The 18,493-nt window shown below is 43.3% G+C and overlaps 1 protein-coding gene across 3 annotated transcripts in view; it reads right to left on the bottom strand.

Moving 5' to 3' along the window:
* Positions 1–18,493, bottom strand: part of Dnah6 (dynein axonemal heavy chain 6) — a 223,851-nt gene that overhangs the window by 45,983 nt on the left and 159,375 nt on the right. For 2 of the 3 annotated variants that reach the window (XM_031382226.1, XM_031382225.1), the window contains exons 52-60: positions 17,847–18,108; positions 13,434–13,557; positions 12,535–12,731; positions 11,536–11,739; positions 9,632–9,757; positions 6,114–6,278; positions 5,088–5,155; positions 2,628–2,808; positions 902–1,081 (exon numbers count right to left, since the gene is read on the bottom strand). In XM_031382226.1, the coding sequence (XP_031238086.1) occupies positions 902–1,081; positions 2,628–2,808; positions 5,088–5,155; positions 6,114–6,278; positions 9,632–9,757; positions 11,536–11,739; positions 12,535–12,731; positions 13,434–13,557; positions 17,847–18,108 (1,507 nt within the window). The remainder of the gene's footprint in view (positions 1–901; positions 1,082–2,627; positions 2,809–5,087; positions 5,156–6,113; positions 6,279–9,631; positions 9,758–11,535; positions 11,740–12,534; positions 12,732–13,433; positions 13,558–17,846; positions 18,109–18,493) is intronic. The other variant, XM_031382227.1, reaches the window with a different exon arrangement.

Consider the following 18,493-nt stretch of genomic DNA (forward strand, 5'->3'; position numbering starts at 1 on the left):
GCCTTGAACTTAGAAATCTGCCTGCCTCTGCCTCCCAAGTGCTGGGATTAAAGGTGTGTGCCACCACCGCCCGGCTTCTATCTTACTTCTTAAGACAGGGTTTCTTGATCTAACCCAGTGCTAATGTTGCTAGCCAGATTGCTCTGGGGATCCCCTGGCTCTGTAAACCCTGGCATTTGCTCTAGTCTTCATTTTTGAGCGGAAAACACTTTAACTATTGCCCCATCTCCCTAACCCCGAGAGTGGGTTTCAACCTTCCTAATGTTGCGATTCTTTCATACAGTTCCTCATGTTGTGGTGACCCTCCAATCATAAAATTACTTTTGTTGCTGCTTTGCAACTGGAGCTTTGCTATTGTTATGAAATGCAATGTAAATGTCTGATGTGCAGGGTATCTGGGATGTGACTCCTGTGAAAGGGCTGTTCAATCCCCAAAAGGGTTTGCGACCCACAGGTTGAGAACCTCTGCCTTAAAAGGCATCTGATAACAAAAGGCAGGCAGACAGGAGGGAAAGCAGGCGCTGGGCAGTGGTGGCACATGCCTTTAATCCCAGCACTTGGGAGGCAGAGGCAGGTGGATTTCTGAGTTCGAGGCCAGCCTGGTCTACAGAGTGAGTTCCAGGACAGCCAGAGCTATACAGAGAAACCCTGTCTCAAAAAAAAAAAAAAAAAAAAAAATAGGGGAAGCAAGCAAGCTGGGTAGTTGAGGGAACAGAAAGAAGAAGATGAGCCTTGGCAAGCTCAGCTCTGCCTTTCCTCCACAGACTTTGCATACACTGAGCACTGGACTCCTTAGGTGATCTGGTAGATAGGACCACTCTTGAACTCTGCCTGCATCCAGGATCCTGGAGGGTTTTTACCAACAGGGCTCAAAGCGAAGTCACGACAGTAAGGCAGTTACCTGTTTAAAATACTTCAGCGAATACTGATACATGGGGTCGATTTCCGAGAGGCTGGCTATGACAAAGTACATCACAGAGCCCTGTGTGGCCACTGGGCGGTACCTCTCCCGAGCTATGTTGATCATCAACTCGGTGGACTCTGCTTCCTTCAGCCTGCTTTTAATGGCACCCGAAGTGATCTGAATAAACACACAACAAGTTCTTAGGGATCTGCCTCGGAAAAACAGTGGGGGTTTGGGACGCATCCAGTCCAGTCTAGGAAAAGCAATATGGATGGAGCGAGTTCGTGATTGTAGTAAAGGGGGTGTTGAGGTAAAGGAGCAGTGTAAAGGTAGAGGAACAGGTAAAGGGCTCTGGACCCAGAGACATTCTTCTGACCGTGCTGACCCTGGCAGCTTACAGTTGGGAAACCCGGAAGGACAGTGGACAGTGTCAGAAGTTGAGAGGAGGGCCTGGGGTGGAGCTCAGAGGGAGTAGAGTGCTCAGAGTACAGGGACTCAATGCTTACCACTGGACTGCATTCTCAGGCCCGTGTGTAATTTTTAATATTAACCAAGTATAAAGACCATGGCATGGGCTCTTGTCTAGTCGAAGGCTCAAAGATCATTTAATTTTTTTCTTTTTCCCCTCCAGTAAAGCATTCTGCCGTGTCTGAACCAATGAAAATCACGTTCTGGGCTGCGCTCCTTGCACACACTTCCAAAACCACGCTTTAAGTTTATGAGATAAACCACTCCAGGCTCACACGCTTAATGTGAAACCTCACTGTGCCATCCACAGGTTTCTATTGACACCACTGGTGTGTGACCACCATGCCTAATGCTTAGAGAAGAAAGAGAAGGATAAGCTACTCACAGGATCCCCACTGCACGGAACTCACCTACTTAAAGAAGGGTAAGACATGCACCCTCCAGCTCTGACCTGAGGTAAGCAGTAACAAGGGCTGGGATAGAGGCTTGGGAGGAGGAGAAGGAGGGGGAAGAGAGGAAGGAGGAGGAGGAGGGTGAGGAAGGAGAGGAAGGGGAGGAGGGAGAGGAAGGAGAGGAAGGAGAGACTGATTCTAGTTGGAACCACCAGGCAGATTTCCTGGAGGAGGTGATGATAGCTTTCCATTTGTATCTTGTCCTTCTTCACAGTCTTTGTTTTTAAATGTTGAAAGAGGGTCAGTGGTGTATAGTTTCTGTGCTCTTCTTTTGTTGATGATGAGGCCTAATAGTCTACGTGTGTCCCTGGCAGCTTACAGATGGTCTGATCTTGCTTTGAAGCCCGTATAGAACCCTCAGATCCTGAAGCTATGACTTATTAAAATTTTTATTTTATATATATGGGTGTTTTGTCTGCATGTATTTCTGTGCACCACCTGTGTGCAGTGCTGGCAGATGCCAGAAGAGGGTGCTGGGATCTTTTGAATCTTCTGGGACAGCAGTTAGATGGTTATTAGTCACAGTGTGAGTCTCTTGGAAGAGTAGCCAGTGCTCTTAACCACAGAACCATCAGGGTGTCAACTAGCCCCAAAACTATGACTTTTAAAGCAGCATACATTTGTTGTTTTGAGACTGAGTTTCTCTACATAACATATGCTCCTCTGTAATTCACTATAGTCCAGGTTAACATGCATTTTTTTTTTTAATCCTCCTGCCTCAGCTTCTTGAGTGTTGGGACAGGCTTATACTGTCATGGATTGATTAACCTGCTCTCTGTAAACACTAATACTATGTCACTTGCCTTTGAGTCCTGGAGTGTATCAATGAGTTCTTCATTATCCAGAATATTCCCTTCAGATGTAAAGAGCAATTTCAGGATTTTTTCTTCAATAGATTTCAGCTGGTTTTTATCACTATTGATCCTCACGATGAGCTGGATTCTCTGTTCCTCCAACTCAGGTTTTTCAAGTCGCACTACATCACTAGAACCGAAGTTGAAAGACCTGGTTTACAGCTTCTCAGGTCCCCTAAGTCACTGCTGTCTCCTGCCCTGTGTGTGACTATTCCCCCAACCCACCCACCCAAGTATTTTCTGTAAGCTGGCATGGTGAGTGGTACGTAGCTGAACCTGAAGTCTGAAGGCACAGTAACTCTCTGGTATGGATGTCCAGAGAACAGCAGCCAATTGTTTACTTACTTCTATAGGTCCTTGTTTATATATAGACTGTGTGCATGCGTGTGTCTGTGTGTGTATCTGTGTGTGTCTCTCCGTGTGTGTGTCTGTGTGTGTGCACTCGTGAGTGAGTGTGGGTGTGAGTGTGTGTGTGCAGATGGAGGCCAGATGATAACTTTCTGTGGTGTTCTTCAGCAATGCTACCCAACTTATTTTGAGACTGGCTTCGTTGGCCTGGAGCTCAGCTACCAAGCTAGGCTGGCCGACTGACGATCTCCAGGCATCCACCTACCTCTACCTTCCCAGCACTGGGATTACAAGCATGGGATACACACATGGCTTTTTATGTGAGATCTGGGAATTGAACTGAGGTCCAAGGGGCCCCAGAGATGGCTTAGCAGGTAAAGGTACTTGGTACCAGAGCAGATGACCTGAGCTCAACTCCTGGATCTCACACAGGGAAAAGAGATTATGAACTCAGACAGGTGGTTCTTGGACTTCTACACATGCGCCATGGCCTGTGGATACGACACTCCCCACTAAATAAATAAATACATAAATAAATAAATAAGTAAATATAAAAGCTGAACTCAGGTCCCTCTGCTTGCCCATCCAGCGCTTTATGGACTGTGTCTCCCCAGCTGTAAATGCAGCTCTGATTTCCAATCTGTGTGTTTGAGGTCTGGTCTCCTCCATTGTTCTCACAGCCCCAACTTGTTTGGAGGGAACCATTTTACCAGTTTGATTGGTCAATGCCATTCACTAAGGCTCATTTATGCCAAGCTGGAAGTAGGAACATTCTACACAGGATTGCAAAAATACTGACTCGGGAGACTGTGAAACCTTACCACCTCAAGGAAGCAATTCTTCTGCATAAATAATATGTGAATTTATTCTTAGAACAAAGCAAACGATGAAAATATATAAGCTCTATTTCGTTAGCTCCATCTCCACATCTAGTGCCCTCCTTTGAGGTGGCCATGGTCTGAGAGACCCCATCTCCACATCTAGTGCCCTCCTTAGAGGGAGGCATGCTCTGAGAAGCATCCTTCTAAGGTTCTCCCTGTACATGGGCCATTGTGATGGCTCAGGAGTTACCAGTGCCTTCTGCTGAGCCTGGAGGCTTGAGTTCAATCCCTGAGACCCATGTGGGGGAGGGAAAGCACCAGCTCCTGTGCTTGTCCTCTGAGTGCTGAAGTACAGGTGCTCATAACACATGGATACACACAGCGAATAGAATGTAAAGGGATAGCGAAGCACTGTATATAATAATGTAAATATAGAACACGACACACATAAAGGATGATAATGAAGTATTCAGTTGCATGTTTATGTGTACACAGACATGGAATAAGCTCAGTGATACCTTGTTAAAATAATACTACAGATAGTGTTTAGATTTTGATATTACATTTAATGAAGACCTCTTTATAAATTTGATAAGGTCAGGTATTTGGTTTTTGAGATTTATTATTTGTTTTTCTTTGTCAAAATTTTGAAACAATGGCTAGAAAGATCATTCAGAAGCTAAGAGTGCATACTACTCTTGCAGAAGCCCTAAGTTTCTTTCCCAGCACCTTCAGCGGGTGCCTTATATCCCCTGTAACTACAGCTCCAAAGGATCTGATGCCATCTTTTGCCTCTGAAGGTCCTTGCACTCAAGTACAGATGCACAGAGACAGACAGGCATACACAGGATAAAATATATATATAAAAAAAGCATCAAAAATCCTTCTAAATAAAACAGGGGGCTGGCGAGATGGCTCAGCGGGTAAGAGCACTGACTGCTCTTCCGAAGGTCCCAGCAACCACATGGTGGCTCACAACCACCAGTAATGAGATCTGACGCCCTCTTCTGGTGCGTCTGAAGACAGCTACAGTGTATTACGCCGGAGCGAGCAGGGCCAGAGGGAGCAGGGCTGTCCTGAGTTCAATTTCCAACAGCCACATGATGGCTCACGGCCATCTGTATAGCTACAGTGTACTCATACACATAAAAAACCCTAAATCTTTAAAAAAAATATATAAAACATTAGGAAACCCATGACCATCATCCAGCTTCCCATCCATACTCTCTGTTCCGGTTACCTTAGCAACTGATCCTCCAGACCCGATTTAGTTACAGTGAAATTGATGATGGTGACTTTAATGCACACCTGGAAGAGAAGCATGAAGCACATGAATGCCTAAGTGTAGGCTGGTATAACAAGATGTTTCTGTTTTTTAAACGTAAACAGGATTCGCTGTTATCCAGGAAGAGGTATTCCTAGCCTCTAGAGGTGTGACTATGCACACACCTAGGCACACATGCCAAGCATAGCATGGCCTTCAGAATTCAAACAGGATTTTCTCTGCCAGTAGGAGTGGTAATCTCCTTCCCCGCTTCCTCCACCCAGGTTCCTACATGATGGCTGAAAGATTGATGAGCCAGAAAAAGGTTAACAGCAGCACTTCAGAATCAAGAACTCAGGTTTGAATCCCAGCTGCTCCCTTCAAGGCTCTCCTGTTGGGCAAGCCTTTTCATCTCTGTCAAGCTTTAGTTTCTGGTAGTTATTAAAGAATTAATAGGGTATCCGTGGGGACCAATCAAAGTAATAAGATCACTCAGTTATATATAGTGGCTTGCACATAATGGCTATGTTAAAAAGAGGCTTTATTTGTAATGAAATGAGCTTTACCTCTTCCATTTCATCATAACATTTTATGTGAAACTATGAATATATGCTCAGAATATTCAGACTTCTCTTGAATAAGTCAATGGCAAGGAGAAGGAAAGAGATAGTTCCTTCTGCCATGTCTAACAACATTTACAGGGACTCCAGCCAATGATTCTCTAAATTCACCCAGTCACTAGAATTCTCTAATAGGTGATACTTTTATTTGGTAGTATAGACATGGACATTTGAACAGTGCTGTGAGATAGGTCATTGTTCTGGGAACTGTCCAGATGGGGCACTTGTGTCCTATGACAGGAAGGGAGGGTGGCAGAGGGACAAAGGGAGAGCCAGAGAGGTCCTCAGCACATCCCTGCAGGTGGGAGCCCACCGAGCCTTAGAGACTTATCACACATAATTCAGCTGGGTGGAAAGTTCCAGACTAGTGGCTCATATGCACCTCAGGTAGGTAGTGGGGATTCGGCATTTTGGATGTCATGTAAAACCTGAAACTCTTGTCATAATCGATGTCTGAATCTCCGAGGCGGATGAGCAGTCTTCCGCCACTCATGAACGTCTGCTTTAAAAGGATGGGTTCCAGGGCTGGATCCAAGACTTCTTTGAGCTTAAAAAAAAAAAAAAATGCAAAAAGCAAGGAGTTGAAAATGACTGCCACCAACTTGTCATTTAAGGGCCTCAGAATTCACTTTGAAAATGTTCTTTTCCCTGTGATCATGTCTTTCCTAATGTGAAGGCAGTGCATTTATTTAGGATGATCTCACATGCTGCTCAATCCCTATGAGAACTAAGCTCGAAGAACAAAGGTCGGTGATGGGACCTGACTGCTGGGTGACCCACTCCTCAGCTGTCTTCAGATAAGTAGGTCTATGTGACACTTCATTCTTCCAAAAGTACCTCTTGATCTCAAAAACACTGAACTGCTGCTTGCCCTTGTAACCAAGTTAGTAATCTGCCTTGAGATCATTTAAGACTGTATACTACTTAATTGGTGAACTCTTGGTTCAGTGAGAGACCCCGTTCCCACAAACAAGGGGTAGATTGAAAGAGGAAGACATCTGAAGTCAACTTCTGACCTCCACGTGTGTATACAGCCTGTGAACCACCTCCTCCCTGGCCTCCACACGAAGCACTGAGACAGACAAGATGGATTTCACGGTCATAAATGGGTAGGAAAGGGGTCTGACAGAACCATTGTAGCAAATACAGGGAGGATCTAAGAATGAGTACCATGGTAATGACTTCACACCCTGGAGAGCAGGGAAGGCCCAGCTGCAGCATCCTGTCCCTAGATGCCTGACTTCCATGTGTCCTCTGCTTTTGAACAGGGGCAGGACATTATGGAAGGAACTTTGTCCTCTGTTGTGAAAGAGGAAAGTCCCTGGGACCTCTTGTATCTCAAAGTAAACACAGGTGGAGAGCACAGTTGAAGCTAACATAACTGTGCCAAAGTCTTCTGGAGACTTCCCTCTGTAATACGACATAAGGGATGACCTGGGATTCATTCTAGGACCTTTTCTGTGTTGGCCAAAGCTCTGCTGCAGTGAGGTCCTGGTGTGCAGTGTGGCTTGAATGGGGAGGACTGTAACTCATTTTGGATTTTCTAAGCAGTCAAGACTGCGTAGATAGTTCAACTTCTTGATGCCTCAGTTTCTCCACTGGAAGAATGGGATAATAATAGTAGCTATCTATTAGTAATCAACCCATCTAATAGTAAGGTTGAAGTGAGGATTAATGAGTTAGGACACTGAGAACCAAGTCGTGACTGTTTGGTCTCCACAAGTGTTTGGGATGACTTCATATTAATTATTGGTCCTTGTTACCACGAAAGGGCTGCAGCTAAGTTACCACAGGCCAGTGCCATGTCTGAGCATCCTTTGTGGTGAATCAGAGATACTTCTATATAGGCTTTCAGTGGCCATAGCTCATGATTTATTTATTCCTTACTCCCTCATAAAACTAGAACGGCAAATTAGAGAAGGCAAGTGTGCTCATTCATGATGCCTGAGACCCTGGTCCAAGAGACCTTGCTGAGTAGAGCTGAGACAGAAATCACAGCTTAAATTTCACCTTCTCCAGGGACCTGTGCTGGTTAGTTTTTATTGTTAACTTAAGAAAATCTAGAGTAGCCGGGCGGTGGTGGACCTTTAATCCCAGCACATGGGAGGCAGAGGCAGGTGAATTTCTGAGTTCGAGGCCAACCTGGTCTACAGAGTGAGTTCCAGGACAGCCAGGGCTACACAGGGAAACCCTGTCTCAAAAAACCAAAAAAAAAAAAAAAGAAAGAAAGAAAAAAAGAAAAAAAGAAAAAGAAAACCTAGAGTCATCTGAGAAGGAGGAGCCTCAGCTGAGGACTTGCTGGATGGAACTGGCCTGTGAGCATGTGGGAGGGCCCAGCCACTTCTGGGCAGGTGATTCTGGACTGTATTAACAAAACTAAGTAGGAGTCAGTGAGGCAGACAGCAAACAGCATTCTGTTGCTACCTGACCTTCCTCAGTGATGGACTGTGACTTGGAAAAAGTCAAACAAACCCTTTCATCCCCAAGTTGCTTTTTGTGAGGGTGTCTTATCCTAGCAAGAGGATGAAACCAGCTGGGGATTGTGTCCCTGCTCTTCCTGTTGGCTGTCTCTGTATCCTGCTTGTTCTTTCAAAGCTTTTGCTTGAAAGATCTCTTCCTCCCCATCACTTCCTTCCTTTCTTTGTTTACTTCTTTACAATCTTTGCTCCCAGTGAGTTTGTGTGCTTTTGAGGGCAGGGACCCTGTCTATACTCTTTTCAGTGAGTGAACGATGTAAGCAACATTAGTCTTGGAGTGATAAATCTCATGGTAGAACATCTTAACTCAGTGAGTCACTCCTCTGGGGTATGTGAATGTAGCTCAGTTGGTAGAGTGTTTGCCCAGCATGCTCAAAGACTCGAGTCCTAGTACCAGCACTGTAAAACTCAGCTTTGGTGACACATATCTGTAATCCTAGAATTTAGGAGGTGGAGGGAGGCAGATCAAGAGTTCAAGGTAATTTTGGGCTACATAGTAAGTTTGAGACCAGCCTGTATACATGAGACTTGTTTTTTTTTTTTTAAAGGTTAATTTTTAATATTGATCTCTTCAATCTGACCTTATGCCCAAGTAGAAATAGTGACTATATCTACCAGAATAGTTTGTGTTTCATCATTATTGTATGACACTCGAGTAGACAGGGATTCCTGCTTTGAATTTTTTGTCCTTTAAGGCCCACAGCAAGGCTTGGGAATGAGCAGTGTGGTAAGGCAGGGGTTCTTAGCTACAAAAAAATGGGGTGAAAAATTCTTTCAGCCAACAGATCCCAGCTCATCTGAGAATTTACTACTCCAGTAGCAACTGGTTTGACCCATTTGAAAATGGACTTGACTGACAAATGCAGAGTCAGATGCTTACAGCCAACCACTGAACTTGTTGGACCCCAACCATGGGGTCCTCAATGGAGGCATTAGAGAAAGGACTAGAGGAGCTAAAGGGGTTTGCAACTTCATAGGAAGAACAACAATATCAACCAACCAGACTCCCCAGAGCTCTCAGGGACTAAGCCACCAACCAAGGAGTACACATGACTTTTCCATATGTAGCAGAGGATGGCCGTGTCAGGCATCAATGGTAGGAGAGGCCCTCAGTCCTGTGAAGGCTTGATGGATGCCCCAGTGTAGGGGAAATTCAAGGATGAGGAGGCAGGAGTGGGTGGGTAGGTGGGGTAGAAGCAGGGTGAGGGAGAGTGGGATGGGGACTTGGGAGGGACCAGGAAAGGGGATAACATTTGAAATATAAATAAAGAAAATATCTAATAAAAAATTAAAAAAAAAAAAAAGAAGAAAATGGACTTGACTGGTGTCCTTCACATGTGCAGGTGTGGTCTATTGACTTGTACAGCATTCCAGACATCTGACAGTTAGGAATTAACATGAAATGGCAAAGTAAAAATCGAACCTCTTCCAGTAAGACAGGTAAACCCAGTCGGATGGAATTTTCCAGTGTTCGTAAGAAATTGGTGTCTGTAAGCTTAATGACCTTTAACCCACTCTTGCTTTCCTTGTTTCTTATCCAGCGATTGGCCTGTGTGAGAAAGCACAGAGAAGGTCAAATGTCTGGAACACGGAAGTTTCTTGAGTAAAGTTTAGAGATGTTTAGCCTAGAACTAAATTGGAGACATAAAAAACAAACCTCATCTCAAACAAAACAAACAAAAAAATTCCTCTCCCCAATAAAACCTTTTAAATCCAATGTTTTGAGATTCCTCTTTTTGTTCAAATTTAAAACAAAGGAAGAAAAGAGCCACCCAGGAAAGCCCAGGTTTTTGGAAGTTTGGTAATTTAAATTTGTTTGGCCCATGGGAAGTGGCACCATTAGGAGGTGTGGCCTTGTTGGAGGAAGTGAGTCACCGTGAGGGTGGGCTTTGAGGTCCTATGCCCAAGCTCCACTCAGGGCGGAAGAGAAACCCTCTTCCAGGCTGCCTGCAAAAGGCTATCTTCTCTTGGTTGCCTTAGGATCAAGATGTAGAACTCTCAGCTCCTTCTCCAGCACGTCTGTCTGTCTGCATGCTGCCATGCTTTCTGCCATGATGATAATGGACTAAACCTCTGAACCTGTAAGTCAGCCCCAATTAAATGTTGTCTGTTTTAAGAGTTGCCTTGGTCATGGTGTCTCTTCACAGCAATGAAACCCTCCCTAAGATAGGCAGTTGGCTTCCTTTCTGTGACTTTCTTAGGGGCTTTCTGTTCTAATCCTCTCTTTGCACTTAGGAAGTCAGATAGCAGGCATCTGTAAATGATGGCAGGCTTGACCCACTTCTATCTATTTCTGATATCACCCTGATTCCTTAGACTTTCAGGGTAAAACGATGCATTTCCTTGCATATCTGCCAATTTATACTCTTCCCAGTAGAAAATAGAAACTAGTAGCCAAACTTCTAACCCAAATCAGTCAAAATGAAGAATGGAGGGCTCTCATGCAGCTCCCTTCTGAATTTTCACAAAACTGAATACTTCTGTAAGATGAGGGACTCCAAGGAAAAGCCTTCTCAACTCCCTAAATCTTCATTTCCTGTGGTCTTTCCATCATGTTAAAAATCCTTTCTCTTAAAAGTCACCTGATTATTAAATAATACTGTTTATTTTTAAAACTAACAATTTGTTGTGTCTTATTACACATTACACAGTCCTAAAGGTGCGGCTCTGATGTCTGTGAGCTGTGGGCCAAGTATTCTGTTTTCAGTTCTATAGCACAGAACACTGATTAGAAATGTAAAGAGATACCCACATCAATGTTCTGTTTTTGTTTTTCCAACTGATTCAGGTGTCCATTGAGTGATGTATCTCTCTCTTTTTTTTTTAAAGATTTATTTATTTATTATTATATGTAAATACATTGTAGCTGTCTTTAGATGCACCAGAAGAGGGCGTCAGATCTCATGACAGGTGGTTGTGAGCCACCATGTGGTTGCTGGGATTTGAACTCAGGACTTTCAGAAGAGCAGTCAGTGCTCTTAACCGCTGAGCCATCTCTCCAGCCCCCCAGTGATGTATCTCTTAAATGTTGGGGGGAGTGATGTATCAGAACCAGTTATCTGGCTTCTGTTTTGTCCATAGCTTAGATTTGTTCCCTTGTCAAAACTGTCCCCCGCCTCCCCCAAATGGTGTGACACATACTCATGCATAAACTGTTAAAATGAGCATCTTTGTATCTGTATTGTTTTCAACATTGCCAAGGTGCTATGGGAAATTAAAATTACAAAATTAGAAAAAAATAAAATTATTGAAAAACAACAACAAAAAATCCTTTCTTACATGTTATATTCAGCAGAGGGCTACTCTATCATAGTGTTTGTTACACACCTGATCTTGGGGATCAATCATCAAAGGCCACCTTCTCCCCTGAGTAACCAAAATGCCATTCTCAGTTGATATCAAGTCTCTGGGCAGTCCATCTGTGTTCCACTGCCGGATTTCATAGGGGTCACCAAGAATGTTAATGAGACTGAAGGAGGGGTCAATGGGGATCTCCAGGACTAGGCAGGACTCAATCCAGCACTCTATAAGCTGTAAGAAGAAACATTTAATATGTGGTAGAGAGCAGCAGGAAGCTGCAGCTGGGATGGCTAGACCGGATCATTACTATAACTTCAACCATGATATAGAAGTGTCTTTGCCCTCCTCCCCAACAAGGGTCCAATCATACTGAACCAGAGGATCCCTGAGAGCTTTCCGAGTCTGGGTGACTCCAAGACTATATTTGCTCATGAAGGTGAACATTTTTAGGAAGTTATTTAATAAAAAATGACTATGCAATTCCTCCTGTTATTTTGGAACTTTGGAAAGTGCATGTAGACAGAATATATGTATATATCCTCAAATGCTTACTGCTCTTGCATATATATATATATATATATACATATATATATATATATATGACAAAAGTTCTAGAAAACACATTCATCCAGTGTTTTGCTTCTTCTTGTATCCTTCCTCAAGTGCTCTGTGCTTGTCTTAATCTCTTCACACACACTGAGTTTAGATGCCATTTCAGACATGAAGGTATGACCTCACTGTATCCCTTCTGTCCCCAAGGTTATTGTGTTGAGTGATGGATAGCTTTACAACGTAGAAGAAGGAAAGGGAGAAGTATGTTATTGGAAGCTTAGATGCAGACAGTCACCAGCCAATGGGAGAGGTGAAGGTCTATGTGTGCATGTGTGTATATAAATATAACATATACTTCTGCCTTGGTGAATTGCCATACTGGAGAACTTCCATTTCAACCTAGGAAAAGGAGTCCTCCATACCCCACCCAGTTCCTCTTGCTTCTTACCACTCCACACACAGCATCTTACTCACCAGCTGCCTATACTGGGCTGTGAAAGCCCCGTAATAAGCTACACAGGCTGCTGCTATAAACACGTTTCCAACGATGTTTGCTATCTCCTCCTGGAACTTCTCAATGCTTTCTTCCCACCGAACCTGCTCATCTCCTAAAGCAGCTGTCAGCTTTCCAGCACGTACCAGGCGCGCTTTGGTCAGGGCCATGTTCTTTGCTGGATGATTTTGAGAACATCTGGTCAGGTTAGTCAATATTTCCCAAATTACTAAGAGTTGATTGGCTTGTTTTGGTTTCCAAATGAGCTATTGTTACATAGCTAATGATGTCAATTCCTCTTTACAAAAGCTCACACCAGTTCCCTATGTGTGTACATTTCAGAGCCAGCACTAGCCTCTTGCATGCTAAGGACTTCCTGTGTGCTCCTTACTCTTGCTGGAGACAGTGCTCTCTGTAGGCCTGCTGTATTTATTGTCTAGACCAGTCATGTGTTCTTTTGAGTTATAACATGAATGTTCAAACAAGCTGTTTTGTATGTAAGATGGTGAATTTGTACAGTATTTTCATTCTTTTCTCATCTGGTACTAGAAAGCTCATGAAAGCAGGACAATGTATGTACATCCTGCATGTTAGATTAAAGCTCAGATCTGGTTAGCTGGAGAGATGGCTTAGCAGGTGCAAGTGCTGACTGCTTCTGTAAAGGACTTGAGTGTGGTTCCCAACACACATGTTAGATGGCTCACAACTGACTGTAACTCTGGCTTTGGGGCATCTGAACTCATGTGCTTTCCCCACACATGTATAGACATAATTAAAAATAAAATAAGGTCTTTTAAAATGCTATGATCTGACTCTGAAAATGCTTCCTCCTTTTGGAAATCAGGCCTTTCCCGTTCAAAATGAGTCACGAGCCTCTTACCCAGACTTTCTTTCTCAGTCACGCCTTTGTCGTACTCATCTTGCAAAGTCTTTATTTGATCTTCCACTTGTTTCAGCAATGCTTGCTTTTCTTTCAGGGTAGCCATTGTAGCGTCAAGTTCAGCCTAATGAAAGCAAGTAAGCAAATGAGTCCCACAAAGATTGATTGGCCCATGTATAAAATTGATTAAAAATATGGTTTATGTTCATTTTAACATGTCCCCGAAGACTTTCATCTTACACATATTGGGCTAGGATGTAGCTTGGTTGATAGGATACTTGTGTAGCATGTATTAAGCCCTAGGTTTGATCCTTAGTGTTTCATAAAACCAGACATGGTGGTGTACACCCACAGCTGTAATCCCAATAATTGTAGTTAGCAGCAAGAGCCATCATTTGTTACATAGCAAGTTTAAGGTCAGCCTAGGATACATGAACTCCCCTCCTCTCCATAAAGTAAAATATAAGATTAGAAACAAGCAAACAAAGTAACAACAAGAACAATGCTGTGGTGGTTTGAATATGCTTGGTCCAGAGAGTCGTACTATTAGGAGGTATGGCCTTGTTGGAGTGGGTGTGGCCTTGTGGGAGGAAGTGTATCATTGTAGGGGTGGGTTTTGAGACCCTCCTAGCTTTCTGGAAGACAGAATCTTCTGTTTACCTTCAGAAAAAGATGTAGAACTCTCAGCTCCTCCAGCACCATGGCTACCTGGACACTGCCATGCTTCCAACCATGATGATAATAGACTGAACCTCTGAACCTGTAAGCTATCCCCAATTAAATATTGTCCTTTATAAGAGTAAGCCTTGGTGTCTCTTCACAGCAATAAAACCCTAATTAAGGCAGAAGTTGGTGCCAGGGACCGGGGTATTGCTGTGATAGGCCTGAGCATGCTTTTGTTTGGAGGAATGTGGATTTTGGGACATTGAGCTTAATGGGTCATCCTAGTAGGAATATGGAGGACATTGATGCTGAGGGTGATTGGAACTATGCAGACCTGGCAGCCTAAGAAGTTTCAGTGGAGAAGAATTTCAGAATGTAGCCTAGAGACTATTGTGATATTTTGGTGAAGAATGTGGCCACTTTTTGCCATTTACTGAAGAGTCTACCTGAAGCTAAGGTAAAGAGATTTATATTAATTGCATTGACAAAAAAAAAGTCAGCAGAGACTTTGTTCTCTGATTTAGTCTCATGAAGAGGATTTTGATCAAGGATAGCAAGTTTAGAGAGGAAAAATATAAAATGTATGGTTCAAGTAATAAAGGACACTAGAAAATGAAATGGAGATGAATTCTGAGTTCAAGAAGATAAACAGATTAAGAAAGTGGTGATATCAGGGCAAGATCCCACCCAGCTAAGCTTATTGTTTGTGTTTGCTTTTGAACAAGGAATAGTTATGTCATGTTAGGTGTTGTTACCTGATTATTGTTTTCATTTGGACTTTTAATTTGGAATGAACTACAATTCAGAAATGGAAGGCACATTTGTGATTCATATCTTGAGGCTGGAAGACACAGGCATTTGATCAGGAATAGTGGCCATGGAAAAGCTTTGGCTCAGGCATGTTGGTACACACCTTTAATCAAAGGAGACAAAGGCAAGCAGATCTCTGAGTTCAAGGCCAGCCTAGGACAGAGTAAGTTCTAGAAGAAGAAGAAAAGCTTAAGTCCAGGCATAATGATACATGCCTTTAATCTCTGCATTCAGGAGACAGAACCATGCAGATGTCTGAGTTACATAGCAAGTTCCAAGACAGCAAAGCTTAGTGAAGGAGTTGGAAGACAGAAAGCTGGTGATAATGTAATAGAACAAGGGTGCCATCTTCCAGCCCTAGAAAGCAGCATACCTTGGCAGTTTTGGCCATGTGGCTTTGGCTTTAGAGTAAGAAAGAAAGGGGATGCTGGGATAATTGATATTGGCCAGCTGGAGCTAAGAAATTACCAGTGATTAAGAAGTACCAGCATCCCTGAGGTGAAATCTTCTAGGAAGTGTTTTCTGAAAGCACAAAGAATCTGTGTTACAGAGATAACCAAGGTTGTACCTTGTGTTGCAGCTAGACTTAGTAATGTGTAAGAATCACCTGGATGGTATTAGTTTTGAAGGCATGAAAGAGTCATGGAGAGCAGCTGAGAGGCTTGGCATTGTGAGAGGCCAGGAAAAGCCATTGATGAGGGTGCAGCCTCAGTTGCAGTTGATGGCCCAGGACTGAAGGGGTCAAACAAAGATAGTGAGACTTGGCACAACATAGGGAGCCTATGACAGGTTTTTGGTGAAGCCCAGTTGGAGTAGAAGACCCCAGCATACTGGGGATGCCAGTACCATGGTGTGACCACCAAGAACAGCAGCAGCATTGGAGTAGAGTCAACCAGAGTGCTTCAGAGGGCAAAGCTGGAGAAGTGATGGAAGCACTTTGGAGAGGCTCAGAAGATCATGTATGGATTCCAGAAATTGGAACAAGAAGCTGTAAAGTTGAAATTGTCTTGGATACTCCAAGACATTAGAGATATCAGAGCCATGGGGTACCTGCTAAGGAAAGCTGATAACAGGGAGTGGAATCAGTCCAAGAGAATGTCAGATCTGCCAACAGCAGTCAACAAGGATGAAAGGAGTTAGATATCTGAAGAGCGCTTTGGACATCAGACATGGAGACTTAGAGTTTGGAGTTTGCCTAGGTGGTTTTCTGTCTTATTTTGGTCCAGTATTTCCTCACTGTGACATTTTAGAATGGTGATGTATATCCTGCATGATGATGGAGGTATGTGATGTGCTTTTTTATTCTGCTTTCTTAGGGGATTACAGCTAAGTGATTGATGAATCTCAGAAGAGATTTGAATTTTGGACTTTTAACATTGGTGAGACTGTTATAGACTATGGGACTTTTAAAGTTAGACTAAATATATTTTGCATTATGCTATGCCTAGGTATGATCCCCATAACTTCATGTGTTTGAACAACCCTATGGAGACCAGGGAGTGGAATGTGGTGGTTTGAATATGCCTGGCCCAGGGAGTGGCACATTTAGGAGGTGTAGCCTTGTTAGAGGAAGTGTATCACTGTAGGGGTGGTCTTTGAGACACCCCTCCTAGATGCCTGAAAGACAGTCTCTCCTGTTTGCCTTCAGAGGAAGATATAGAACTCTCAGCTCCTCTAGTACCATGCCCACATGGACACTGCCATGCTTCCAGCCATGATGATAACAGACTGAACCTCTGACCCTGTAAGCCAGCTCCAATTAAGTGTTGTCCTTTATAAGAGTTGCCTTGGTCATGGTATCCCTTCACAGAAATACAAATCGCAACTAAGACAATGGCCAACAAAATAAATCATAAAATGATTAGAGAAACAGATGTAGTAGTTACCACAATGGATTATGATTTTAAATTATAAAACAAATTGAATATTCATGTATGACAAAGGCTAATATTTCTTAACTAGTTCTCTGTATAATAAATCTATTAACTAAGGCCCACAGGCCACAACTAGGCTATTGGTTAATAATAAGAAAATTTTATTAGCATATGTAAGTTATACATAATGGGCTTCATTATATTTCCATATATGTATATAATATATATTTATCACATTCACTTCCCATTACTCGTTCTTGTGCCCCTCCTATTCTCCCCAATTCCCCTCCATTTCTAGCTGCCCTCCCTTCCACTTTTATGCCTTTTGTTTTTAATAGCCTAATGAGTTTCATTAGGGTTGCTTACAGGAACATGGGCACCTTGCCAGTGGGAAAGTGCTTCTTCCTCCTTCAGTGATAGTGAACTACTGCTTGTTCCTGTCAGGCTGTGAACTAGACTAGGGCTTCTTCTTTCTCCCCTCCCTTCATCTGACACTTCTTGGTTCTCTTTCTTCACTGTGCTGAGGACTTAACTCAGAGCCTTGGCTGGCTCTGTGAGGTAATCACAGAGCTAGAGCAGTATTTACTCTCTGGGTGTGTCTAGAAAAGTTTTGCTCATCCCTTTTCGTGACCCATAGCTTTGGTAACCTACTCCACCTACGGTTCATTCTTTGTTCTTCTCAAGAACGCTGAGGACCTCCTGTCTGATCCTGGGTTCATTGGTTCTGACACCTGAGATGACACCACCAGGTGTGGGAAGACAGACCCATAAGAGACTATGAGAAACTTTACAAGCATGCAGATACATGTTCCTTTCTCCCCTGATACTAAGGACATGGATTGACTCAAGATTCACTGTCTTTTCATGCTACCAAAGGCTGATTTTAGAGAAAATTTCTTGCGAGAAATCATCTCTGTCTGCCATTTCTAACAATGAGCTACTTTTCAGGACTGCAAACACTCTCACATTGCACACAAGAGATTCACAGTGGCCTCCCACAGAGAGTGTGAGTGACTGTTGTTCATCACCTTTCATTCTATAAAATGTCACCATATGGATGAGGTACCTGGGCAGCACGAAGTTTCTGTCTCTTTGGCTCGACTTCCTTCACCACCCGAGAGTACAGATCCATGGCTCTCACCCACATGCACATGGATTTACAGGCCTTGGACACCTTTTCCACCTTTTCAGGCACAAAGTCAGGATTGTTGATGTACTTTTGAAGCTTTGACAGTATCTGAGGCTTTATGTTTTCCTTATCATATTCTAAAAGCCTTCTTAGGAAGTTAGAGTCACCAAGAAGTTGCTTTGCTGTTGGCCAGTCGGGCCTGAAAGACAGACCATAGTGAGTTAACAGCATTGCCATTAACAATGGGATAGCACCAACATAATTCCTGGGTAATTATAATATTACCCAGAAGGTGGGGAATTTTAACTTTGGCATTGTAATTCTGGTGATGGCCCAACTAATTCTTGGGGGGAGGGGAGAGAGAGTTGGATGATTAATATCTACAACCTAGACTTGCTAGAGAATAAAATTTAAGAGAGTTTTAGAAATGTAAGATGTGCCGGGCAGTGGTGGTGCATGCCTTTAATCCTAGCACTTGGGAGGCAGAGGGAGAGGCAGGCAGATTTCTGAGTTTGAGGCCAGTCTGGTCTACAGAGTGAGTTCCAGAACATCTAGGGTTATACAGAGAAACCCTGTCTTGAAAA

The sequence above is a fragment of the Mastomys coucha genome, unplaced genomic scaffold (assembly GCF_008632895.1).
Source record: "Mastomys coucha isolate ucsf_1 unplaced genomic scaffold, UCSF_Mcou_1 pScaffold20, whole genome shotgun sequence".
NCBI classification, from domain to species: domain Eukaryota; kingdom Metazoa; phylum Chordata; class Mammalia; order Rodentia; family Muridae; genus Mastomys; species Mastomys coucha.